The 27,921-nt window shown below is 35.2% G+C and overlaps 1 protein-coding gene across 3 annotated transcripts in view; it reads left to right on the top strand.

The window, feature by feature from the left end:
- The window catches only part of RYR2 (ryanodine receptor 2), a 378,658-nt gene that overhangs the window by 265,366 nt on the left and 85,371 nt on the right, over positions 1–27,921 (top strand). For 2 of the 3 annotated variants that reach the window (XM_066315679.1, XM_066315678.1), the window contains exons 48-61: positions 606–775; positions 2,446–2,666; positions 4,111–4,201; positions 6,782–6,922; positions 7,640–7,803; positions 9,738–9,816; positions 10,465–10,554; positions 11,664–11,801; positions 12,671–12,748; positions 15,442–15,517; positions 17,897–18,023; positions 21,150–21,265; positions 22,770–22,834; positions 24,891–25,012. In XM_066315679.1, coding sequence (XP_066171776.1) covers positions 606–775; positions 2,446–2,666; positions 4,111–4,201; positions 6,782–6,922; positions 7,640–7,803; positions 9,738–9,816; positions 10,465–10,554; positions 11,664–11,801; positions 12,671–12,748; positions 15,442–15,517; positions 17,897–18,023; positions 21,150–21,265; positions 22,770–22,834; positions 24,891–25,012 — 1,678 coding nt within the window. The remainder of the gene's footprint in view (positions 1–605; positions 776–2,445; positions 2,667–4,110; positions 4,202–6,781; positions 6,923–7,639; positions 7,804–9,737; positions 9,817–10,464; positions 10,555–11,663; positions 11,802–12,670; positions 12,749–15,441; positions 15,518–17,896; positions 18,024–21,149; positions 21,266–22,769; positions 22,835–24,890; positions 25,013–27,921) is intronic. The other variant, XM_066315680.1, reaches the window with a different exon arrangement.

Here is a 27,921-nt window from a genome sequence, read left to right as displayed (position 1 = left end):
AATCAGTCTATTTTACTATTATGTATTTATGTTCCAAATAGGGATAGACCTATAGGTGAGATCTCAGTAGCAAACTACAGCTCATAGATATAGAAGGGCTTGTTCACTTTCCAAAATGAAAGTACCAAAATTTTAAAACATTGCAATGAATTCCTTTCAGATATTTCGAAACTTTTGAGATAGATAGGACTGGTTAGCACATTCTTAATTCTTTGCCATACATTGAAGGTATTCTCACCAATGCTGCATTTACAGGATTCTTGAAATTTTTACTTTCCATCTGCTTCTGCTGAGAACTAGGTGTTTATGTGGGTTAATTATTATGTTTTAGGTACTTAACATTTAGAGTAGCAACTGTCAAGAATCCTTTAATATACAAAGCATGAACAGAAACGCATGCAGAGACTTTGAGGTCTCTGGGTAGAATTTGTCTTATGCATTCTTTTTCATTAAACTGCAGATGTGTTTCCTTTGTGTAACAAAAATGTGGGAAATGTGCCTAGGTGTTAACAGAGACTCAGAAGCTCTGAGAAGTAGCAGCATGACTGCCTAGTCTGCTGATGAAGGAGAATCCTTGTCACTGAAGTCTTATTTCTTCCTTTTAGATGGTACTGTGGTGGAACCTGACATGTCTGCGGGGTTTTGCCCAGATCACAAGGCAGCCATGGTTTTGTTCCTTGACAGGGTCTATGGAATTGAGGACCAGGATTTTCTTCTACACCTTCTTGAAGTTGGCTTTCTGCCAGACCTTCGTGCTGCTGCCTCATTAGATACGGTAATGGTTCCAGTCTGTTTGTGTTTGTATTTTGCTTCTTACATTATTGAATGCTACAGCGTTTTTCATCCCTTGAAAAAGCATTTTTTATGTCTTCACATCTTCTGCCTTTCTCAAATGCTGCCTAAACTGCATGTTTCTTCTGAGCTTTGATAATACTTGAAGATGCATCATCCAGTGAAATGCTCCCTTTTTAAGAAATTGCATTGATCCCCTTATCTATAAAAGTTGCAGTGCTCTTCCCCAGGAGGGTTTCTGAGCTTGTGCTATGGAATCAAAATCAGATAAGCTGCCAATGAAACAGCTGGGAAGAGACTGGGAGAGACAGAAAGTGTTCATCTCTATGCATTTTCTGTGCACCTATAGTGTTATTTAGAAAATGACTACATTTCTATTTTAGTTCCTCCTTAATGTTGGTGGGGTTTTTTTTCTTATAGTGTGTGAGTCTTATTTTCATCTAATTTCTTTTAGCTGTCTTGGTCCAGAAAGGTTAGATTTAGAGAGCTATTGTGAGGGCTGACATGTTAAATTTGGTTTTCCTATTGGACCTTTTATGATAACTTTTTTTCTGAAAATAATGATGCTGGTAGGTGTTTATGATCATAGAATCATACAATTTTTAAGGTCAGAGAAGACCTCTAAGATCTCTAAGACCTCTAAGATTATGAAGTCCATCTGTCAACCTGGCACCACCCCCATGTCCACTGTATCCTCAAGTGCCATATCCACTATTTAGATTTTTTTTTTTAACACTTCCAAAATTATAATTCCACTACTTGCCTGGGCAGCCTGTTCCAATGCTTGACAACCCCTTCTGAAGAATTTTTTCCTGATATTTAATCTAAACCTCTCCTTGTGAAACTTGTGGCCATTTCCTCCTGTTCTGTCTCATTACTTGGGAGAAGAGACTGACACGTTGCTACAGCCTCCTTTCAGGCAGTTGTAGAGAGTGACAAGGTCTCCTCTGAACCTCTTTTTCTCCAGGCTAAACACCCCCTCAGCAGCTCTCTCAGCTGCTCCTCACAGGACTTGTACTCCAGGCCCCTTCCCATCAGCTCCATTGCCCTTCTCTGGATGCATCCCAGCACCTCAATGTCCTTCTTACAGTGGGGGGCCCGAAACTGGAGATTGGAGGTGCAGCCCCTCACCAGTGCTGAGTACTCTCTTGCTGGTCACACTATTGCTGATACAAACCAGGATGTTATCAATCTTCTTGGCCACTTGGGCACAAGTTCCTGTTCAGCTGTTGACCAATAAATACTCCCAGGTCCTTTTCTGCCAGATATTTAAGAAAGATCAGGTGAGGATTTTTAACCACATGGAACTTGGCCTTGTTTACAGCAAAAAAATACTGACTTGTAGCATCTGGTTTTGGAGGGTTCTGTTTAGCAACTATGACATTCTTCACTATAATTTTGAAGATGATTTTGTTTTTGAATGGCTACATTTGCAGTTTTTGTTTTCATTCATTAAAAACAAAACAAAAGCTATCTATGAGACTTTAGAAGCAGCAGAAGAAGGTAGGCATGTAGCTCCAGTAGGTATCATATCCTCATTTCTAAGTTTTGAAAATGTCCCGCTTTATAACTGCAGAACAAAACCAACAATTTCTTTTCATTTGTAATCACACTCATGAGACAAGTCTAATTTCTGTCCCATTTAATTTATAGGCTGCTTTAAGTGCTACAGATATGGCTTTGGCTCTGAATCGATACCTTTGCACAGCAGTCTTGCCTCTCTTGACCAGATGTGCTCCTCTATTTGCTGGCACGGAGCACCATGCATCCCTCATCGATTCCTTATTACACACTGTGTACAGACTCTCAAAGGGATGCTCTCTTACCAAAGCTCAGCGAGATGCTATTGAAGAGTGTTTGCTGTCTATCTGTGGGTAAGGAAATACTCCTAGCTGTAGAGGAATGTTAAGTGATAATCTGTGATATTCATAATGCAGGAATGCAGAACTGTGCCACCAGTAACATAGTTAAGATTTTTTTTCCCCATCAGATTGATTGAATTTTTAAGATACTATATTCAATTTGCAGCTTTATTAATCACCAGTCATTCCTCAGTTCTCATTCATTCAGCCCTCCATTATTTTGCCATCACTAAATCTTTTAAATTAAAACCTTGGTGACTAACTAAGAGGATGTAAAAAGACAAAGCTCTGGAATTGTGGAGTTATACATACACTGAATTGCCATTTAAATAATTTTAGCTGTGCAGATTTGTGGTTGATATTCAGTAACTTATCTAATTCTGTGTAGAGATTGATTTATGGTATGTCCCATTTGAAATCCTAATCAATGATTAGTGTTGTTATGTGTGAGCAGCTTTGGGACAGATTTTATTTGTGTGTCTGCAGGGTCAAAACCAATTAGTTATTATCCAATTATCAGTAAATCTGCAGGCTCAATTATGAGAAGCTGGCTAGGCAAATATGAATTCAAGTTCTAATTACAGTTAACATTTAGGCTTTCAGTTCACCAGAGGATTTGATTTGGTATTTTTTTTTAGTATTTCACAATAACTTTTTTTTTTTTTTTTTGCATAGTGTGGAAATGTGTTCACAAACAACAGACATTTATATTATAATACTGTAAAAAATGTGTAATTAAATATATATAATTTAAATGGTATTTGATATGACCATTATACATATATAATATATATGTATATATATATGTATATATATCATAATATATATGTAATATAACATATACATAATAATATGTAATATATATATAATATATATGTATATATAACAAATACATATATATGTATTTGATAGGAACCAATAAAATTGGCCAGATTTTATTATTTATCTGGAAAGATTTAATGTCCATGCCATTATAAAATTTACGTTGTAAAAATTTCTTCTGTCCTTCCAGCTGATACCCACTGCTGTGTCCTGTTTAGCACATCTAAAGAGAGAGTGCTCTTATGTCTTCATTAGTTTCCAAGATATTTTTAGAGTCATTGAAATATATTACAAGAAATAAAAATTTTATGCTTTTCTCAGGGGCATGGTGATTCTTATACACATCAAAATTCGGTGTTTTTTTCCCCTGGTTTTCTTTGTCTGTAGATCAGATGTTTTCTTGGCTTCTTTTGAAGCATTTGATTTACAGTTTGTTCAGCGTATTTCTTTGGTATACACTTGTTTGCTTTCTTCTGGACCCCTAGTGCCCTAGCGCCACAAGTAAAATCTTACTATTTTATGCATTTGAAGAATTTTGACAGCATTGCCCTGATATGTTGCTTTAATGTACTTATCAATTATTTACCTGAAACTGTGCTGGTACACCCTTTTGAAATTGTTTGTCTGCTTTTAGGCAGTTGCGGCCTTCCATGATGCAGCATTTGCTGAGGAGATTAGTATTCGATGTGCCTCTGTTAAATGAACATGCAAAGATGCCTCTCAAGGTAAAAGTAAATATTAGTATTCAACAGCATTCTTTATAACAAAATGCAACAGAAAATAGTTGCATGGAGAAGATTCTCTGTAATCTTTGTTAGGTTATTTCTATTCTGCAGCAATCTAAGACCATAGTTTTTAAGGATGAATTGTTGCTTTGGGAGAAATTTGGTCTAATCTGCATACATCCTTATGGAATTTTGAAGTCTGGGTCTAATGTTTGCTTCTCCTTTAATTATTTCCTATTTGTTTCAGGCCATGTAAAAACACAATAGAAAAGACCTTGGGGGCAGGGCGCAGAATCCAGTGCACAAAACATAACAATTTACAGTTGATATGTACCCTTGCTTTTTTTGCCTCTGCATTAGTTTTCCTTGCTCTAGGAAAAAGGGCTCTTTTGCTGCTGTTGGTGCCTGGAAATCTGTTAAATAATAAAGTGTAGTAGTAATGCTGCATTTTGTTTTCAGCTCCTAAAAGTTTAGCTGCATCTTTTTATTCTGATTCCTAATGCATAAGAAAAATGAGGGGTTTTTTTCCTTTTGGAGCTGACACAAAGATTCCTCATATCATCATCAGTTTTAATAAACATTTGGTTCCACACCTTCCCTACTGTTTTTCAGCAGTCCTTTTTAATGTTTTTCTGCCATAGCTTTGAATTAGATACATAATATTTTCTTATTTAATATATTTTTATGCATGAAGAGCACAGCAGCACGTCTACAATTCTGATGTAAGAAGAGGAATTTAGATCATTAATCTCAAAGCCAGGGCCTGCTGCTGAAATCCTGCCAAGGACTTCATAATTTGGTTATGCCCCCCCAGAAATCCTCCATCAAGCTAAAGATTCTGGAGCAGCCATTCTTGCATATCTGTGTGAGAAAAACAGTTGATAATTTAGTATACTGCCCTGAGGGGCCCCTTCTAATGCATTTTGGCATTTTATGTGTTGTTAAACTGAACAGTACTTGGCACTTCCTGTGTGGCTGTAGTGCTTTGGGTTTTTTTTAATTTATTTATTTATTTTTGGGTGGAGAAGAAACAAACCCAGCTCTTTGACATCTGTTCATCTAAAAGAACAGATTTTACAATACCAAGGGTCATGAATGCAGTGAGCCCCCCTTGCTGAACTGAACAGTAAGGAAATAATAATTGGATCCTTTTGGCTAGTGAGGCTTTGGAAGAATACAGCTGTGAAGAGAACCATGGTGTTAGCATGGGCAAAGGATTTTGTCCACTGACACCTAAAAGACTAGTAGGAGCTTCTGAGGAAATTGAACTCTTTATCTGGATATGGACCTATAACTATTAACAGGTTTCATTGACAGTAAACTGATTTCCAGTGATTTAACAAGGGACTCCTACACGTACTTGCTGTGGTTTTGATTTGAAAGTATTGGGATATTGTAGTGTGCATTCCTTACGGGCTTGTGCTGGCAGGCCAGTTACAGTAATGTAAAGAGGAAGCTGTAAGTTCATCAGGCATCTGAAAATGTAATTTGGAATGGGAAAAGAGGAGAAATTGATGAGGGCAAATCAGAATACAGTGCTATCTATTGTGAATACATTTGCTGGTTAAAAATTGCCTCAGGTTTTAAGCAGCATGAAAATTTAAATCTGTGATGCTGTTCCTGTATTCCATATAGTTCAGACATTTTTGAATAGGACTGCCTTGTTTTTATTTCCTCTTAAATAATATTTAAGGGAATATTCATCAGGGATTTCTCTACAACTAAACCTACCTTTACTCTCTTGACTAGGTTTAAAACATAGTTTCATATATTACTATTTGCATGTAGTCCAAAAGCAAACTTGTCTGGCCATTGAATTGAGACACATAATTGAATATAGTTTTAAAAAATATTTTCAAATACATATTCGATTCTTAGAGTACATATTTCTGAGATTCCTATGGTTAGATAAAATGATAAAACTTCTGTCTTTTTACAACTTATATGCATCTAATTTCTTTTCTGCATTTTCTTTAATCGTCCAGCAATTCAAATAGTGAATGTATATTAACAGATTATTTAAATATGAATATATATATATATACACACACACACACACATTCCATGTATTGTTTTGGAATTTTTTCCTGATCTGTTGAAAGTGGCAAAGAACAGTGCAGTATCAAGATTATATTTTTTGCTATCAAAATCCTCACTTCTACATATCAGACGTGGTTTCTTTTTTTTTTTTTTTTTTTTTTTTTTTTTTTTTTTTTTTTTTTTTTTTTTTATATTTCTGTCTTTATATATATGCGCATATAGACATTTGTGTTACAAATGTCAGCATTTTTCCATTTTGAAGTTTGTTTAGACTGGAAAAAAGGAAATAGTTTCAGCTCTCTACACACAGGGACTTGCAATATTTTCCAAATGCTTTGCAAAATGGTATTGAAACAAAGATGAAAAAAGTGCTTATTCTGGTGTATATGTACCAGTGATTTGAATCATACATATACAGCATGGCTTATTGATAAAAGTGTAGAAATGTTTGTGGTAGCTTTTGTGTAATATTTGAATTCCAGAATGGAAGAACTTCAGTGGTTACATTTCTATTTGCTTTCAAAATATTTTCTCTTTCAGCTACTGACAAATCATTATGAAAGATGCTGGAAGTATTACTGTTTGCCAAGTGGATGGGGTAACTTCGGTGCTGCCTCAGAAGAAGAACTTCATTTATCTAGAAAATTGTTCTGGGGTATTTTTGATGCTTTATCTCAAAAGGTAAATACTTTTAGTATCCATCTAGTACTGTAAAACCCTTATTGTGTAATCTTTTTTCTTTAATCTGTAATTTTTACTCAGCTTATATCATCCACTTTTAAGGAAAAAAACCCACAGACTTTAGCAACTTTAAATCTTCCTCTTACAGCTTCTAATTTAATGTAGGTATAACATTTTTATCTCCTAATTAAAAAAAATGATAACACTAATGCAATAATCTTGAGATGTATCTGTACAGATCTGTACACTTCTCTGTTTAGTAGATGTACTTTCAGCACCCTTGAATCAATTCTATGTTAAACAGAAGTTTAATAATATGTCTTGGTATGTATTTATTATTCATTCTGTGACTGTTTTTAACAAACTTACTTAAATTTTTATCAGTTTAATTTCAAATCTAAGTGTTAAGGAATGCTGTATGTATTCTATGTATTCCTCTGCTGTGCTGTCTTCCCGGCATCTGAAAAATTTTTTGTTAACAGTGCTACCTGTGAAGTCAACATTTTTCCCATTTATTTCAGCAAGATTAAGACTTGCATCTAGCTTTCTGGGCTGGACAGTCAATTTTCTTTATTTTCAGAACAAAAATTCAGTTTCACACTGAGTAGGAAAGCCATTCTCTGGCTGCTTGGTTTCATGTACAGCTGCATCAGTTTCACCAGTGATGTTGAAACTTCCCATTCACTGCTCACTTTCTGTCCCTGGTGTCTCCCACAGAAGTATGAACAAGAACTGTTCAAACTGGCTTTGCCTTGTCTGAGTGCAGTTGCAGGGGCCTTACCTCCAGATTATATGGAATCAAATTATGTCAATATGATGGAAAAACAGTCTTCAATGGATTCAGATGGGAACTTTAATCCTCAACCTGTTGATACCTCAAAGTAAGGAATTACTTTGTTGCACCTGGGTTTTTTTTGATCATGAATGTGTAAAAGAGGAGGGGAGTGTCTGTTGTTTGGTGTGATATGAACTTAAAGCTTCTCTTCTGAATGCTTACTTTATAGATAAAATTGAGATCTTAATATTTTTATTTATGTATTTATTTTAAATCAAGTAAAGCAATGACAATCAAGTTGCATCATTAATTTCTTGGTCAACTTAGAATATTTTTAATGCATTTTTACCCAGGAAATAGAACTATCCAATTGTCTTTGCATGTCTGCTGGAAACAAACCAGCATGCTCTTAGGAGCTGAAACAGTAGACAAGTCTACATCATCCCTGTCATTATTAACATAGGTCAAGACACTAATTCCAATTTGTGTGAATGACAGTGTACCTACCAAAAATTGTTTGATTGTGCCTTCATATAATCTTTTTTACTATGAATAATGACAGTTGGGCAGAATAATCTTCATTCTCTCTAGGCAGTCAGGCTCTGCTTTTTTAAATATATTAGCCAGACAAAGCACGTATCTGAATGGAAAATTTTGCCCTGATTTTTGACTACAGCAAGTGTGCCATTTCCCTTTGTTTAGAATAGTCTTAGAGAAGTATGGCTATGCACTATATCTAAAAAATTCCTATTGTAAAACATTTGCTTCACTTGCCCCTGGGAGCTTTCTGCCTGTATTAGCATTCAGCACACAGATTGCTGTCTGTAGATTGACACTTTCCATACAACATGCTTATACATACATGTATGCACATCTAAATATGGCAGCAAAAGTCATAATCCAATCTGGAGCATAGAAAGGACATCAGTGACCATTTAAATTCATTTTTCTAAGATATAGTAAAATATGTGAAGGTTTAACAGAATTTCTTAAGAATATTAAAATTTAACTGGGCATTTATCTGTTGTCCTTTCAGGAAAAAACTGTATATAGCTGGAATAGATTTTAAAAACTCAGAAAATGTTGTGTAATAATAATGAAATTATATTACTTCATTGCTGTATGAGTCAACAGTTCTGTGATGTTTCAAGACAAAGACAGAACTGCTGCTAGCATTGTAACCTCCAAATTATCCTACATTCTTTTAACAAACATGCAAATCCACCTTTGCATTATTTATTAGTACTGGATCTATTTGTATGAAGGTATAGATAATAGGATGTTAGTGTGCTTTTAATTTTATTGTGTTTCTGAAATTATTTGAAGTATTATAGTATTAATAGAATCCCCTCTCAAAATGCAGTCTTTCAAACGTTAAAAACAACCTGTGACAGTGCTGGATGAATGTTTTCTGACTTTTGTGTGTGTGTGAGGCTCTTGCAAACTGTTACTCTGACATGATTTGGTTTTGCATTTCTGCTTTTTCCACCCTAGGACTGAAAATTCAGACTTCTATTTCACAGTAGATGGCACCCTAACACTACTCGTACTGAAATTCCTTGTGTTAGGAGGGAAGATACTGTTTCATCAGTGATCAACACTGATGAAGTAAACAAATGATATTTCATTTTTTTAAATATATAAAATAAATGATGTTTCAAAAAGGACTGCTAACACACTTAGTTTATAATGGACATGTGCAATAAATTGCTACCATATTTTTGAAACTATGGCTTGTAGTTATGGCTTTAGTACTAAGAAAAAAGGGGCAAAAGCACTAGTGTTTGATCTCATTATTGATTCTTCCCTGCACACATTTCAAAGAAGTTAAATTCCTGCAAAAGCTTTAGTTGTCATTCAGTACCCATGAAATAAGTCAGATATCTTTCTTGATTTAATTTGGCCTTGGAGCAAATTGTGAGAAGAAGAGCACAGGAAAGGGTGTGTGCATTATTTATTATTTATTTTGAAGTTTCATTACAAGAAAAGCAATCAATTTTAGCCTGTGTGATATAATGTTGATTCTCTTTTCACTTTCAGCATTACAATCCCTGAAAAATTAGAATATTTCATTAACAAATATGCAGAACATGCTCATGACAAATGGTCAATGGAAAAGGTAAAATCTACATTCTTCTTAAAGCAAAATAATATTTTTATTTGAATCAATTAAATATTTAAAGTATTTTATTCTGAATTGTTATTTTTCAAAATGCTCCAAGTTGGTATGTAGGTAATACATAGACATACCATTTCCTTGGAATATATTTGGGGAAAAGCTCTCTAAGTACATACGAGTATTTCAAAATAGTGTTTAATCATTTCATCATTTTTATTGCTGACTTTTGAGTAAATGTACTTGCTAATTATTTAACAGTTTTATGGATCTGAATTTTCCTTTTTTTTTTTTTAACCAAATAAGCTTTTCAGCCTTTTTATTTCTTTATGCATTTTGTTTGTCCAGTGTTAAAAAATAGTTCCTCAACTACAGCACAATATTCTGCTTTATAAAATTTTTGAAAGAAAAGCATATTGTATGGTTGCTTTGGTAATTGTTACTTTGCTTAAAGATGGCATGCTTGCTACATAATATTCTATTTTGTATATAATATAAATGTTGTTTGAGAAAATGTTGAGAAAATAGTAGAAAGGAAACTCTCAGAGAACAGTTCTGCAGAAGCATTATTCAGTTAATCTCTACCAATAAAAAGCATTTTTCATACTTTTCTGCATTTCTCCATTTTATCCTTCTTATTGCTGTTTTCAGTTTGCCAATGGATGGACCTATGGTGAGACATTTTCTGAATCTGCAAAAGTGCAACCATTAATGAAACAGTATAAGTTACTGTCTGAAAAGGTAAGGGATTTGTTCATGCTTGATCCAGTGTTGCTGAAATACCACTGAAAATATTGTCTTGTCTTTTCATCATTTAAAGAAAAAAATATTTACACCATGTTGACTAATGTGTAGTCGTTGCCTTCCTCAAAATCCTGCGAAGATATAGAAGGCTTTTAGTGTATAATAAATAGGCCCCTCAAACTTTTTTCTCACATTGCTGAATCTACATGGCATAACTTAGGGTGAAACCAAATGTAATATTACCACTCTATTTTTGCAGTAAGGTCACACAGGAACACATTTTTGCTTAGTGAAGACCAAGGTTTAGGCTTTTTCTGGTCTCCAGCAGGAAGGAAGATGATTAGAGATCTAGAGAACTTGATATAAATGAAGCAGTGCTGAAGGAACTGGGTTTGTTCAGCTTTAAAGAAGAGAGAGTTGCTGGAGATATAGTCTTGGTTTCCTGGTTCCTAAGCATTACTTACAGAGAAGATGACTGTATTCCCTTCACAGGCGTGCACAGTGGCAAGACAAGAGGCAATGGGTATAAGCTTCTTTAGCAGAAATGCTTTCTGAAAATCCCTCTTATCTTGACAGCTTAAACAGTGGAATAACTTGCCCAAAGAGCTGGTGAAATCATGTGCACCTTGAAGGCATGATGCAGCAAGACCTAGATAACCTAATCCTGATAGCCCAATTAGGTACCTTATCTGACCTCAACAAAAGGTAGAAGTAAAAGATGTGCAGAGTTCTCTTCCAAAACAGGCTTGTTTATGATTCTATGGTTATGGTTTTTTGTTTAATGTAGCTGAAAAAACACTGTGTTGCTCCTGATAATTTCTGCTCCACCCTTGATTTCATGTCTGAGAATGCTGTTAACATGGTTATCCCTGAGATCATCAGCTTCTTGCAGGGACAGAATTCTTCTCTCTGCCTCTGAAATGATAAATAAACTTTTTAATATCTAAATTATTTATTTGCATTGTTTTAATAACCCTGAGCCATAATGGTTGAATTCAGCACATTTCTTTGCATTTCAGTACAACCAGAAAAAAGTCCAGTAGTTACTTTTTGCTCTGTACACCTACATAATAAACAAGTTAATTATTGCATGTACATCCTTCTAGGAGAAAGAAATTTACAGATGGCCAATCAAAGAATCACTAAAAACCATGCTGGCATGGGGATGGCGAATTGAAAGAACACGTGAGGGAGATTCAATGGCACTGTATAATCGGACGCATCGCATATCTCAAACCAGTCAAGTGAGCCACTTACCTAAAATCTTTGTGTTATTCTCTATTAATAATAAATGCCTTTTGAAAGGAAGCCTTTGAACTTTTAGGGCTCTAGATCCTCATATATCTGCATATGAAAATGATATCACACGTAGGAAGAAAAGCCTGAATACTGGGATTTTTTTTTAAGCAAGAGGTACCTGTTACTGCACAATCCATAGAGGAAAGCCTGTCAAAGCCCGTTCTAGCCACACTTCTTGTGTCAGTGGTTTTTCATCCAGGCAACCTCTGTCACTTTTTATCTTCGTTTGACCATTTGTGTCATTTTAATGAGCCAACCTCTGACAAAATTAGACAGTAAAAAGAAAGAATAAAAAAAAGTGATATTTTCTGGGTGGGGAGGAGGGACAGAAGGTAAAAGATAATTATTTATAGATTCTAGACTTAAATATAGAAATATTTAATAGAGTGTAGAAAAGCTAAATTAAAAGTTAAATTTTTGCCTGAATTCACCTTAAACTAGATGGTGTGGGATTTTGCCTGCTAAGAAAAGAATCTCTAGATAATGCAGAGATAAAATAATAGCTTCATCCTCATCCACAATGAGTTCAAATGTTAAATGAGTTCAAGTGAAATTTGTATTTAAATGAAAGGGATTTGTGTCTAATGACCATCTGTCTTTGGGAACAAACTCTGTTGTCCTTTGCCTAACTCTCAGTGAAGTTTACCACCCCTGATATATTTTCAGCTGGGCCACAAAAGATCCTTTTGCTGTCTAGAGATATACAAGTGATTTTTTCTTTAAATTTCTTAATTACTTTCAGTATCTTGCTAGCGTTAACTTCTTCATATTAAATGCTTGTGTAACTCCACTGTTTTGCACATTTGTCATTCAGATCTCTGTAGATACAGCCCATGGTTACACTCCTCGAGCAATTGACATGAGCAATGTCACCCTCTCCAGAGACTTACATGTAAGTCAGGAACACCTAAAATGCTTATGGTTTGTTTTACAGTTTAATTTAGTCTATTTTGCTACTTTATTTTAAAGCATTTGGTACCAAATATGACCTATTTTGATATGCTTGGAGTTTGGTGGGGGCTTTTTCGTCTTTTTCCTTATTGATCTCTGATCCTCTGTTGCTTAAAAAACATGGTTCACATTGAAAACCTTCAAAAATTTCTTTAGTCCTGGATTAATTTTCCCAGTTCACTTTATGAACATTTGTCATTTTGAAGAGAATCCTGTTTAGAAGAGCGAGCAGCATAATTTTTTTCTGTTTACCATTAATTTCTCCACCATTTTTCCAAAGCATTTTTTCAACACTTTTTTTTTCTCTAAAAGGAGAGAATAAGAATCAGAAACCATTAAGTACTGTGAGAATAGAGACTGAAGGGGTTTGACAGATGTGTCTGTAGGTTGGTGTTATTTGGACCAATATGTTTGTTCATAATCTGTTCCTGTCATTAGACAGGATTTTTTCATGGTGTTTGCTGGAATATGGTGCTCGGTTTTACAGTCTACTAATTTCCTGTGAGTATAATTGCAGTGTAATGTAGGCATAAAATAAGTAGCTTCAAATTAGTCAGCATGAGTGTTTGCACCAGTCCAGTGATGGCAACATGGTGTTCAAAGCTGACTCCAATACAGCTCCAGTCCTGAATTACAGACTTTGACCATACTGAGCTTTGCCATAGTGCAAACAAGCAGTGGTAGTAAATTAGTTGACTATCTGTGCAGTATGTACTCTACTGTACCTCTAAACAAATTCTCACATTGGATTTCCACTCCTTGCAGTCTTTCAGTTTCCATTTTCATCATTCTAGCAGTTTTAGATTTCTGACTAGCTTTAAAATAATTTTCTGCCAATTAACTATCAGTAGATTGCTGATCATTCCAAATAGTTCATAAAATTGATAATTGAATAACTGCCTGTATCATTATGTTCTTATTTTAAATTGATGACAAAGATTCCTTGCAGTTATGACATTTAATGTTTGTATAAACTCAGTATAGTTGAAAGATTTGGAGACTTTGTTAAATGCTCAGGAAACAACTCACGATATGAACATCACATCACAGTATTATGATGGGGTAAACCAGGCCCAGATAAATTAACCATCCTGTCACAAGTCACACAGAAAGGGCACTGGAACTTCTGTTAGTCCCTTGCTTATTTTTTATACTGTATCCTCTCTCTCTTGTCATTACTTGTATTTCCTTTATACCCCTTAGCTATTAAGTAGAGCTTGTTTGCTTTATGATTCATTTGCCCTATGAAGAGAGGTCTTCTTTGAAACCAGCTTCAGATCCTGTTATTTAAAAACTAAACAAATTTAATTAAAATGCGATTTCAGCTATTAATTGTCCTGATACCAATATTGAGGAAATATCTAAATACGTTGGGTATTAATGAGATCTGAGTTTTAAAAATTGCTATGTGCAATTTGGAACATTTTAGAAGATATTTTGTATCTTTCAAGTTGGAGCTCAGGGTTAGGTAGCAAGAATCATGACCATGTCTTAAACTGTAAGTCGTCAAAATAATCCTCATCTTGGTCTTAAGTCATATCCTAGCTCCATGAGCAGCTAGGTCTTGCTCTAAAAGCATCTTTGTAGCACTCTGCTTTGCTAGGTGCATCTACTGTGCATCCTTTGGAGGTCTTAATTGGGATTATCAAAGTACTAGGATCATAGTGTGTATGATGGAATGCATCTACCATACAGAACAGAAATGCATGATAATTTATTCACTGGAAAAAAGTTTATGAAACAAATTGTCCTGTGGACAGATAAGATATGGCTGAAAAGTTTTTGAATTCTTGAGTATTCTCACAAATAATGAAATTGGAATTGGGAAATACTCGTTACTCAAAATCCTTACTGAAGATGTGAAGATTTCTGTAGGTTCATGTAAGAAATGTAAAGTGAAATCTATAGTAAATTCCATGACTCTATAAAATTAGAGAGTGTACAACCAGGAGAACAGTAGAGATGGGTTTAAAAAGTTGTTTCATGTTGAAATACTTCCTTCTAGGTAGACACTGGAGGGCTTGTCTGTTTTGCTTGGTTTGAGGGTCTAGCTTCTAGTTCTGAAGGAGTTTGTTTTATAGGAAGAATATATAGACTAATTTATGCTCTAAAGGGGTTGATGACTGTAATGATGACTGTAAAAGTGTGGTCACAGAAACGAGCACAGTATCTGCAGAGAAGAAGCTATATCCATGGGCTCATAATTAGTCTGCCACACTACATAATACGCCTGTATTACACCACAGCCAGCAGTAACAATGTTGATTCAGTCCTCTGGCTTGCTGTTCTCTCTTCTCTTTGACGGTGCCTTCAGAGGTTTCTTTTTGGCCTTGTTTTCAGAATGAAGTCTCCTCCATCTGAAACCCCAGTAGTATTTCCAGACTAGTCTTCTCTTTCTGTTTTCTTGTTTTCTGTATATGAGTTCTTACTTCAGCACCAGGTTCCTGAATCTTACACCCATGCTGGTTCTACCCAAATTCTATATAGTATTTTTTCAGTAAAAACTTATTTCAAGTGAACCATTACAGTGTAGCTGTATTAAACTTCCCAGAGAACAAAACCTGTTATCAACCAGAAACTTGTCTGAGAGTTATTAATTGCAACCCACATCACTAAGCTCTCCATTTTCCTAAGGCTATGGCTGAGATGATGGCTGAAAACTACCATAACATATGGGCAAAGAAAAAGAAGCTGGAGCTTGAAGCAAAAGGTAATGTTAACCATAGGTATTTACAATATTTTAAGTTATCTGTGACTACCTTAGCTCATGCATTTCAGAAAATGTTAAAAAGAAGAAAAAGGAACAGCAAATTTAAATTTACAAAGAAGAAACAGTGAATTTCTTGACTATGACTATTTCTTGACTGTCCTTGACTGTGATTTTTAGTGCCTGGAAGTTGTAATAGTATGAAGTGTAACTGTTCGTAAGTAGTTTAGCAATTCAAATATATCAAGGGAAGAAAACTCAAAGGTTGTAAATAAATTTAAGACACATTAATCCATTTTCCATCTAGCATTAATCTTTCAGAGTATTACCCAATGGACTATGATTTAATTTGTATTGCTTCTTTTATTGCAGGTAGATCTAAAGAGTGTTTACTAAGTACTGCACAATATCGTGTGTTGAATTGACAAGTGGAAAAACCTAGAGCAGATACTTGATTCCATATAAAAATTACATGTGCTTCATGATCTCTACTTACCCAAATGATTTTTCTTCATCTGTTGTGCAATTTACTGTTTTTCCTCTGTGTTAAAAGCATTTCCTTATTTATGTTAAAGGTGATTTTTTTTTCAGGTAACACTATATTAGCACATGGAGAAAACAAGTTCTCAGTTGCAAACGATTGAAGCTAGGGTTTTACCTTATCTGAAGGTGTCTAATTGTATATTTTATGCACCAAAGTTGGTCCAAATTCCAGAAAATGTATAGCAGTTAAGGTTTTATAAAAAAAAAAAGTTCTATCTGGAAGTACCTTTGATAAACACTTTAAATTGCCATGCCTTTCATTATATTTCCCCTTAATATAATTTTTATATTATTCCTTTTCTGTAAAATCTTCATCAGGATAAGTAGCCTCAGGATCAGCCAAGTTTGGGAAGTCATAGGCTACAGAAATTTGAGATATTTCAATATTTCAACTGCATTTTACAGCTTTGAAAGCAGAATTTTGCCGATGGAAAGCACTGCAATGAGAATACTGTATAGTATTTGTTGTGCTGTGCAGTATGGGAAGGCTGGAGGTGGATGTAGTGATTGAAGGAGAGGCTTCTGATGGAGAATTTTTGTATGTGAAAAGTACATGAATTTTTCAGCTAAGAAAAACTTGGCCTTAAAAAATTGTGAAGGTTTTCCTCCAGAATATTCATATGGTACTCCTTTTTTTTTTTTTTTTAACCCATGTGTGAAGAACAAAAGAATAATGTGGACTTTATGTGCATTTTGCCTGTCTTCAGCTGTCATGTGGTACAATTGCATCATGTTGGTGATAAGAGAATAAAATCCAATCATGCAGGTGTTAAAAACTGCTTTCTAAGACAAATCCAGATGAAACAAAAAAAATCCAGTGGGCACCGTACCACTTGCCCACTAGGTTATCATTTTGTGTGTAGTTAAATGGATTCAGGCAGAACTAATGGAAAATTTCAGATTATGCAGCTTAAAAAAAAATCATAAAATCATAAAAAAAATCAGTGATATGTCTCCAGTATTTTCTATAGTGAATTTGTTCCTTTTAAAAAATATTATTATTTAGATACTTTCTTTAGTGTTTTCTTCAGACACAGATCTTTTAATCGTCCTTACAGTTTCCTGGGGTTTCAGATCAATTGCCATAGGAATTTATTGTGCTGTGTTATGCGATGGTGATTTTAGAAGTTGGACTCCTAAGACTGTTGCTTTTTCTGCAGATATTTATATTTACAATAGCAGTGTTATTTTCCTTCCAAATTAAATATCTACATGCAGTAGATATCAGTGCATCAGATTTTAGTAAGCAATAGAATGAAGTCTATTCTGTTTACCTTTGGTTTTGCAGCATTCTTTTGATCCTGCTTGACAGTAGTGTGAACCATGTTTGAGTGATGTGTTATAATTTTATGTCTTTATTACTATAAAGTAGAACTGTATCACTTTAATATATTTTTAGATATTTTTATATCTTGCTAAACTTTTATTAGAATGTTTAAAAGCAAGACTTCATCTATGTTTATATATTTGCATATATGTAGGTTTCCTTAGGAAATTATGGATTATTTATTGAAATATTTTCAGTTTTATTAAATGAAGTTGTAATTGAACATGTAATACATTTGTAACAGTTCAGCAATTTTTTCTTCCTTAAGAGTTTTTTTGCAATAGGTTCAGCATATTTAGCTGGTACTTGTAGCAAATATATTAGAATGATGTACCCATATCTAAAGTTTCTGTCTGTGTTTTTTAAGGTCTGTGTAAAGAAACAGACAAGTATATTTCAGACTAGAATTTTCTGTAATGCGCTGTGTATTATTGTGATAATATTTTTACATACTGGGATTTAGTATGTCAACAGATAACTCTTTAATTTTTAATTCTCTTGATGCTTCTTAGTAGGAGGAGGCAACCATCCCCTTCTTGTTCCTTATGATACACTCACAGCCAAAGAAAAAGCCAAGGACAGAGAAAAAGCACAGGATATTCTGAAATTTCTACAGATTAATGGATATGTTGTCTCCAGGTAATTCTCAGTTCAGTATTAAGTCACAGAAGGTTTCTGATAGTCCTCAGTGGAATTTTTTTTTTTTTTCCTTTGGTTGGTTGTGGCAGGGTTGTTTTGTTTTTGTTATTGCTTATTTTTTGAGGTTTCTTTCATCAAACCAGAACTCTATGATCTTTTTTTTTTTTTGTTTCAGTACCTGGGAATAAGGATGAGCTGCTTCATATAAAACATCGTACAGGAGAAATGGATTGTAGAGTTATTAGTAGCAGGGTTTTTGGAAGGCATGAACAGAGTTCTTCAGAATCTCTGCATGTCTTCTACCTTCCCTCTCAATCTTGCAGTTTTTTCTTTCTGGTGTGTGTCCATGCATCCAACTGTCAGCAAACTTACTAGTTTTCTATAAGTGATGGAATTATTAAGTCTTAGTTACAGGTTCATGCACATCTTCAAGTACATGTCCCTCTCTAAAGGGATTTCTAGGCAATTGGTTAGATAAGACAGTTTTATTTCTAAAACCTACAATTCATTTATTTCAATTGAGTTCATTTACAGTAGTATTAAAATATTTTAAAAGTGGAAAATGATGTTTTAAAATAAATTTTAAAACAATCATCAGTGTAAATGTAATAGTAGTGAATAGTCTGCAGAATAACGTGCATAATTCATTTTAATATGATGTATTCACCTCCTAAATGTAGCATGGATAAAATTTTAATTGACTTGGAGCCTTTTCTGCCTCATCAGCATGACTTAGGAAATCAGAATCACTAGAAAAGGCTAAAAGCATATCTGAGTCTTACATGACTTGAACATTAGTAAGTGAATGAAACAGTTACTGAGATCAGCTTAAGTAATCATTGTGAATTAGTTAGCCTTGCACATCTACCTAAAATCTGCTTGCTTCTATTCTTTTCTATCATGTATGAATTCCAGCCTGTTTCTAGAGTCCCACAGTTAATCTAATAATTTTAGTAAAATCTTTCAGGTAAGTTGGAATAATTGAGTTTACTTCCTGTCAATGCGGTAGGATGTACAAAGAAGGATGTCAGACAGCAAAGGTTTCTTTCCTTATTCTGTCAAAATGATCAGCTGTATTCAGGAGTACCAACCCTTTTTACTCCTTTTAAACACAAGTGGCTTTTGGGGGTTTTTTAGGGAGTGGAAGGCTAAGAAGGATGGTAAAATAACCATTAACTTGGACACACTCATGGTCTAGTAACTAGTCCTTGCTGCGTCTGCACCCTCCCCTGCTGGGTAAATGCAGCCTTTTCCATGATGTTAAACTCTGTGTGCTTGCTGCACCTTTGCCAACTGCCTTGTGTAAACAAACAAGGGCCTGATTCATGTTTTAATTTGGTCTGCTCACCACTGTACTTTCTGCCATATATGCCTTGCTCACATTTCTTTGCAGTCTTTATTTGACAGTGACCGTTTGAGTCTCTGCACCCCCATGCAAAATGGCTTTAGGGAGATAGAAACATTTGCCCCTTGCCAAACGTGGCACTTCAGCTGCTGGTGCAGAAGCCCTCACGCATCTAACTGGCACTGCCCCTTTGCATTATCTGGATCCATTATCTGCATATCACAGTATTCCCACCCCAGTGGCAGACAACTGGGACTTCCAGTTGCTGGGGTTGCAGAAACTGCTTTATGCCCTTGACTGTGTGACTTCAGTGGCTACTACCAAATGCACTTATGCCAGCCCGCTGCTGAAGCTGCCACTCTGGGATCAAGGTCTGTAGGGCCTGTAGAGATGTTCCCCAAAGCTGTGGCATCTCCTGCTACTGATTCTTGAGACCTTCATTCGCCCCATTTGTCACAGACCTGGGGCCACCTACACTCCATGCCTGACTCCAGTTGCTGGCCCAGTATCCAGCTCATTGCTGGTAGCTGCCATCTACTCCTGACAGCACATGAAGTACTGAGTGACATTACACAGAGATACAAGTACAAAAGCGTTTAATAAGAATATAGGACAAACTCTACTGAAGAGATACAGGGCTCAGTCAGTTAATTGATGACAGTTTACATGTGACCAGCTATTTTGAAATCTGTTTTCATCTCTTCTGCACTTTGCTCTTCCTTGATTCTTCCCCCTCTGTACAATCTGTCATTGCTTTGTGTACTGACCTGCCTCAAATAATCCAAATTCTCATGTCCCTTCCTCTTAGGAGTTCCAAAGTTCAGGTGGCCCTCTCCAAAGTTGTGTCTGAAGTTTCTTAATGGTCCCTTAGTTACTAAACTTGAGACCTTTTTTTCCCGGTGTTGTCTCCTTTATCTTTTGTCTACCAGATTTGTGTCTCTGGGTGTGTGCTTTAATTTAAAGCACAAATGTGCAGTACACAGGCAGTTCTATTCCATGTATGTGCAGTAGGTATACTTTTAAAACTTGCAGCGTAGCTGAGTACCAATATAACTTGGTGCATGAGTCAGGGGAAGATGAAGTATGTCTGATTCCCTTGCTGTGTAAGAATAGCATTCTCATGTGCCATCAATTAAATCCTGATCCTGCATAAACAAGGCTTATGCCAATGCCAGCTCCTTGCTAAGAATGTTATCCCATGATCCATGCTTTGGAGATTCATTCTTGTGCAAAGAAGATGTATTTTTTATATCAGAGTAGTAACTAAGATGGATGGAACATGCTGGAAAAGCAATTCCATGACTTTGTTTTGATTTTCCTCTGATTTTTCACAAATACCACATAGCTATTGAAAACTTTTCCATTGCAAGCAGACTTTTCAGGAAAAGTCATAGTGATGGATATTAGATTTACTTCTAGTTTGATTGTTTAAATCAAAGTATTTTTTCAGCTTCCAAACTTCCTCACCAAAGAATCAGTCCATGTAGGGAAATGTAAGGTAGTAATGCCTTAAAAGTAATGGAAAGAAATTACAATAATAGTGGATTATTTTGATTGATGAGTGTAATTCTTTTTTCTAACATTCTGATTGGGAAATCAAGTTGTGTCCTAGCAAATTGCTCAAAACCTAAGTAAGTGTGAGAATTTACACCAAACACAAAAAATCTTATATTAATCAGCACATGATCATTACCAGAGAAAATGGTGTCAGACTACATGGAGAGGTAAGACTGCTTTGATTCCTTCTGCACGTGTAACAATTTCCTTGCTTCTTTTTACAGAGGACTTAAGGACCTGGAATTAGACACGCCTTCTATTGAGAAACGCTTTGCCTACAGTTTCCTTCAGCAGCTTATAAGATATGTGGATGAAGCCCATCAGTACATTTTGGAGTTTGGTATAGTACCCCTTGCACATTTTTTAAAACAATTATTATCAAAGATGTCTGATGTTACAAAAATAACCAGAAAAAATGTTTAAAGATTTCTACATTTCTGAACTAGTTTTCTATTTAATTTCCTGTTGAAGATCATTAGTTTTGGAGTTATGAAACTGCCATTCATTCCAATTTCCCATATTCATTCATCAGATCAAAAATTTTTAGCTAAAATTTATGACTTCATTCTTTGAAAAAGAAAGCTACCTTTCCCCTTTTCCCCTTGCATTTATGCACAAAATTATAATCTCTCACATATGCGCAATAATAGTTACCATTCACATGTAATCCCTTTTTCAGAGAGCAAATGAAGCCAGTAATTTGTTTGTACCATTCTGAAATTTTCTCTCAAAAAAGGAGTAGAGAAACTTCTTCAGCAAACTCCCACATTGGGAATGTTCTTTCACAAATGTCCAGCAGATATTTTGTCAACAGTGCTTTATCTTTTGGTGAAGATAAAAAAATACAAAAGTTTGGTGACACAAGACAGCTTCTTACATGAGCAGTAAAAGCCAAAAAATCTGGCCTGATGCTGCTTCTGTTGTGACCATGGGAGTTGCAGTAGCACATAACGTTTGCTGAGCCTCATAGTCATAGATGCTGTAAATGACAGTAACAGGAACATCAGGGACATTGAATAAATCAATGTTCATCTAAAACCCAATCTGTTTTTAATGTGGAAATTTGTCAAATTTACAAGTTATCATATGCCATGGTTACTTACAGTAGCAAATCTGGTCATGATAACTCACCAGGCTACTTGTGATGCTAATTCTTGATTACCATGGCTTCATTATTCTTAATTACATAAATTTGGAATTACTGCAAGAATTAAAATGATTAAATACTGAAACACTAGAAACGTTGCTAGAACAAATACCATTTGAGTCCCTCAATAGATTAATGGAAAGAAAACATTAAATAAATGATAAATAGTTTGGGAGCTGTACAAGGTTTTATTTTGAAAGAGATTTTGTTTTTTATAGTAAGGGAAGAGTGAAGTTTTAGTTGGGTATATCTAACCATTGATTTTGTTCTTTAGTACCAAGTTCACAAATGAGGAAAGAAAATTCATTAATTCTGTTTTTCCTCGGAACAACTGGAGAAAAGTGTTTTATTAGAATCTAAGTTCACTCAAATTGTCATCTGTAACAAGAAAAGATAAACATAGCACCAGATTTTTCTCTCACAAAAACATCCATATCTCTTTGGACTATGAAATGCCTACACTTTCGTGAAGATTTTGACAATTATTCTTTATACATTTTATTTGCTGTTACTCTTCCTCTAACGAGGTATTCATAAAATGTCACATTAGCTAGTGCCTATACTGTTTGAGGTACCCTAAATCTACCTCTAAGGATGACCAATATTATTTATTTATAGTGTGCACTTCCTAAGAAAAATGCAGAGTAGATTTTAATTTGGATATATGACAGGGAACTTATTTTTCTTTTCTCTGCAGATGGTGGCAGCAGAGGCAAAGGAGAGCAATTCCCATATGAACAAGAAATCAAGTTTTTTGCAAAAGTACAGTATATTTTTGCTTTTCCTTTGTCAACATAGTGATTAACAGAAGTGAGAATATATTTTTTAGTGACCATCATTATTATAATGGTGTTTTTCTGTGTTAAATTCGTTCATTTATTAATTGAAAACAGCAGTAATAAAAATAGCTTGAAAACAATGTGGGATGCAGTATAGATGTGGGAAGATTACAGGACTATATTTTTTATTCTTTTTATTTCCTGCTCCATGATATACAGCTACTCATATGATGTTATTCAAAAGCTCCCTACATTTTCTATTCTCTGGCTTGTACTAATTTTGAAGATTTTTCTCTTTTACAATCTTCAGCCGGGTTAATGTGAGCAATAGTTATTAGAATAAACACGGCTGTGTATCTGTCAGTGTCATGGTAGTTGTTTCTCTTGTTTTAAAACCATGCTGTTGTCTCCATCACGGAGTCACACAATGGCTGAGGTTGGAAGGGCCTTTCGCTTAGCACTGTCAGAGAACCATGTCCAGACATCTTCTGAGTATCAACAAGGGTAGAGACTCCACAATCTCTGTGGGAAATCTGTGCCAGTGCTCAGTCACCTGGACAGTAAAAAAGTGTTTTATTGCATTTTATATATGGTCTGAGAGAACCTATTATGTTTAGTTTGTGCCAGCTGGCTGTGGACTTGTCACAGTTGAAAAGAGCTTGGGTTCATCTTCTTCACCTCCTCCCTTCAGGTATTTACACACACTGATGAGATCATTCCTGAGCCTTCTCTTCTCCAGGTTAGGGTCCCAGCTTCCTCAATCCCTTGTCATTGGAAGATCCTCTGGTTCCTTCATCATCTTTGTGACCCATCACTGGCCTCTCTCCAGTATGTCAGTGTTTCTCTTGTACTGGCCCTGAACCAGATACAGCACTTCAGATGTGGTCTCACCAGAGTTGAGTAGAGAGCCAGAACCCCGTCCCTGGACCAGCTGACAGGCACTCTGTCTACTTCAATCCAGGATGCTGTTGGCTGCCTTTGCAATAGGATTGCATTTTGGCTCATTGTCTGTTTGTTGTTCACTGAGGATCTCCTGGTCCTTCTTTGAAAAACTGCTTTTCAGCTGATTTGCCCTCAGTGTGCGCTGGTAACTGGACCTATTCCTTCCCAAGTGCAGGACTTTGTACTTCCCCTTCCTCCTAACAGTCATGAAATTCCTCTCAACACAATTCTCCTTTTTCTGTCATGATTTTACACATCATAAACCAAGAAAATCTGCTGATGCTTTTCACACAAAAAGGCTTGTATGATATTTGTGTGTTCAAAATGCCTTTTGAATTCATTAGTGAATAAGACAAGGCAATTGTTTGCAGCATTTTCTAATCCTAGTATCCTTTGCAGTAAGTTGTTACTTCAATGCCTTAGAGTACTTCCATGTGGTATTATTTGCCAGGCTTATTGACTGAGAAGCTAGCATTCCACTCTCCTGTGAGCCATGGTCCAAAAAAGAAACAATATCATATTTTCTTTTTGGCTGCTTATTTTTGATCTCTTCCTGGCTGACACCTGTAGTGGGCACTGAGTAATAATTGCTGCAGGAAGTAAACAAGAGACCATCTGTGGCACAGGCCCTTAGTAAGTGAAGTTGTTTTGGGAGTTTTATGTGAAAAATCTAGAACTAAATGCTGTTAGAATGCTGACAGTTTTAGATGAATTTTTTTAAATCTATAATAAAAGGAACAAGGAGCAATAGTTATATTTGGTTATGTGGTATAAGAAAAAAACTTAAATTTTGAGATAAAATTAATTTATACTTTTTACCTTGTACTTCTAAGAAGACCACAGTTAATCCCAGTATGTAATAAAAGGTACCAGATAGTGTATTTTTTTTTCTGCTGCCTTTCTTGATGACATATTAAGTGCCTTGAATAATAAATAAATTCAGAGGAATAGCTATTAAAGAAAAAAATCCAAACAGATAGAAGTATTAAGACAGAAAACCTGTTTGAAATCTCCTGTCTTAAGTTGTGGCTTACCATGTATAATAGAACGTAGTAAAGAAGGTCCTGAGATAACCACTCTTTCTGATATAATTTCAGGTTGTGCTCCCTTTGATTGATCAGTATTTTAAAAATCATCGCCTGTATTTCTTATCTTCAGCAAGTAGGCCTCTCAGCAGTGGAGGCCATGCTTCTAATAAAGAAAAAGAAATGGTGACAAGGTAAAGCTTAAAGTAATATTAATGTCTATGCATATGTGTGTTGGTCTTTAAAAAGTAGCTGTTGATTGTGGGAAAGTGAGAAGTGGGAGGCACAGAGATATTTTTATGTACATATAAATTAAACATTTTCACTTAAACACAATTAAACTTTCTTTTCCCATTAGGAAAATTCATTGTATAAAATGGAGAAGAGTACAGAGTTATTATTATATGCTGTTTAAAAGGTTATAATTTTAGCATGCAGGGAACTTCAATTTATCCTTATATCCAGCAGCGAAACACTTGCACAGTCTGTGGCACAGGCTATGCAATTATGTGTCAGTTTTCACTGGTAGAAATAAGTATATACTGAAATAATTATTCCTGCAAAATTTTATGTTAAATTTAGAAGGCAAACTTATTTGTAGCTGAGTTTCAATAAATATCATTATTAATGTCCATCATAAAAATAAGGGAGGTGCATTCTTTCTGCTCTTTAGTTTTATAAATAGTAATGAGTAGTGCTATCACAGAAATCCTTGATTCTTTCCCTGAAGTTACTCTTTCTTTATGACCATCTCTCTAAGATACTTTCATCTAATTTGAGTTCTGATTAGTTGAAACCCACATTTCTCATTTAGTAAGGTGTAATACAAGCTTCACACAGGACCTCTTGAGTACCTGTAATGTGGACATGTATGATGGTTGCCTTCTTGGCTGTTCTTGTTCATGAACCATGCAATATTGTATTGCTGTACTTTGAGGCTGACAGCCAGTTGGTGGTCATGAAGGTATGCGGGGCTTATAAGATTATGTGAATACTGAGTGAAGTTTCTAGCACATTATTAAGCTCAAGTCAGTAATGGCTGTCTTGACTTTGTGTCATCTCATGGGCTAATCTGATCTGGCAGTTTATCTGAATGCTATTCTTCAAGGGATTTAAAAACTTTTTCAAAGTGCATGCCTATAAATAATTTTCCAGTCTTATGAACTGCTAATTTGCTATCTGTAATGTCCTGGGTAACAGTATTTTTACAGTTGTTGAGTCATGCCAATAAACTCCCTACTTCTGGAATGTATCAGATACATCAGCATACCTGCTGCATAGAGATTCAGGATTTATGCACATGTTCTCTATAGATGTTTGAGATTTCCAAATATATAGAGCAGCTGCCATGCTTGATTGGGTTATGTGCTATCCAGATGCTTCAGCAAAGGAGAAGAAAATAGATACAGGGAAATCTTGGATGAATAATAGCTAATCTTATTGAGTACACTTCCTACACAGAATTTGTTCCAAGCTAAGGGCAATTCCTGGCTGCTTTCCTTCTCCTATGGAGCCAAACTTACATTCATTAAGCTATAGAATAGCTTTTTGATATTTTGATATTTTGGGTATTGATAATGTAGTGAAAGTCTTAGCATATGCACCACCTATTCCATATTCAGAAAATATAGTAAATCTAGATCTATTATGCTTGAAAATATGGGTCAGGCTTCTTCCTGAATTGTAGCATTATATTCTGTTGTATTTTTAACCAACCTCTTCAGGATTGGTTTTTTTTTAATTTCTCATCCAGTAGACCACATTACAAGTTCTTGAGCTAGTTGTAGGAAATTGGTTCTGAACATCCATCTAGGTATTGGAAATTTGGAGTTATTTATTTCACCTCCGCTAAAGGCACTGTAGATAATAGTTTCAGTCTCACTTAGTTAAAGCATTGCATCTACTGAGTGGTACAGTCAGTTGAGTATGGCATTTGTATGTCAGAACATAAGATAGAGTGGTGAGCTATTTATGTCTTTTCCAGAATGGACACAAATTCTATATGATGCTAACATGCTTCTCTACAGCTTTTCCTGTTGGACTTAGTGATCCAAGATCCTCATAAAAGAATATATATTATATGTCTGCATCATGGAATAAAAACTGAACAAAGATCCCCGAACACACACCAAGCAGACTCATTTCTAAAACAGAGCAGTTCCTGTTGCTAGAGTGGATCACTGTGCATTGGCTAATTAGCTGGATTCAATACCACATTAACCTGGCTGTTGTGATTCTGGACATAAATGTTTCCATTTGACACCGTGCTCTTGTCTGTCAATGGAACAGCATGTTCAGATCTCCTCCACAGGCAGTGCAGCCATGCTTATTATATATTTTGCTTTTAAATCAGAGGCTAATAAATAGCCAGTGTGCCTATTAATTAAGTAGCTTAATAAAATGACATGATATTGTTCATGTCATTTATAGCAGATGAAGGGGTTTGCAGCATAAAATAATAACAACAAAATGGATGTTCATATTGAAAATTCTCACACCAAAACAGATAATGAAGATTGATCTAATTCCTCCTCAGTCTGGAGCTGAGGTCAATTTGGGTAGGGCAGTTTGCTCCTGCTTCTATGAATTAACGTGAAATTTCACTCTTTTTTTTTTCCTCATTGGAGTGCTGTTCATCAGCACAGGAAGTAGTTCATGTAAGAGGTGATATTTTAGAAAGCTTATTTCAAAAGGAATTCATGCTGTGTTCCAGTTTACAAGGTCCTAATTGAACTAGTTAAACACTATCGCATTCCTGAGTTAATCTGATTCCCTTACCTTACGTTTTCAAATTGTTAGTGGTATCTTGTGTAGCACAATGACCACATTTTACTTTTTAAAGCTTTGATGGTTATTTCCTTGTGGGTTATTGTACAGAACGCTTTTATATTAATTAGCTTTGCTTTTAGTTTTTTTGTTTGGTTTTATTTTTAATTATAATATGTGCTTATTTAACCATGTTTGTTAAGGATATGCACTTGAAAATTCTTTCTTTAGTATTCTGTCCCACATTCTGCTCAGACAATTGATTCTTTCTGCGTGACATCATGTTGCTTTTCCTGCTCATATATCAGCTGTTATTTTTTCTTTCTTTTCCCCCCTC

The sequence above is a fragment of the Sylvia atricapilla genome, chromosome 3 (assembly GCF_009819655.1).
Source record: "Sylvia atricapilla isolate bSylAtr1 chromosome 3, bSylAtr1.pri, whole genome shotgun sequence".
NCBI classification, from domain to species: Eukaryota; Metazoa; Chordata; class Aves; order Passeriformes; family Sylviidae; genus Sylvia; species Sylvia atricapilla.
This window is presented reverse-complemented; position numbering and strand designations above follow the sequence as displayed.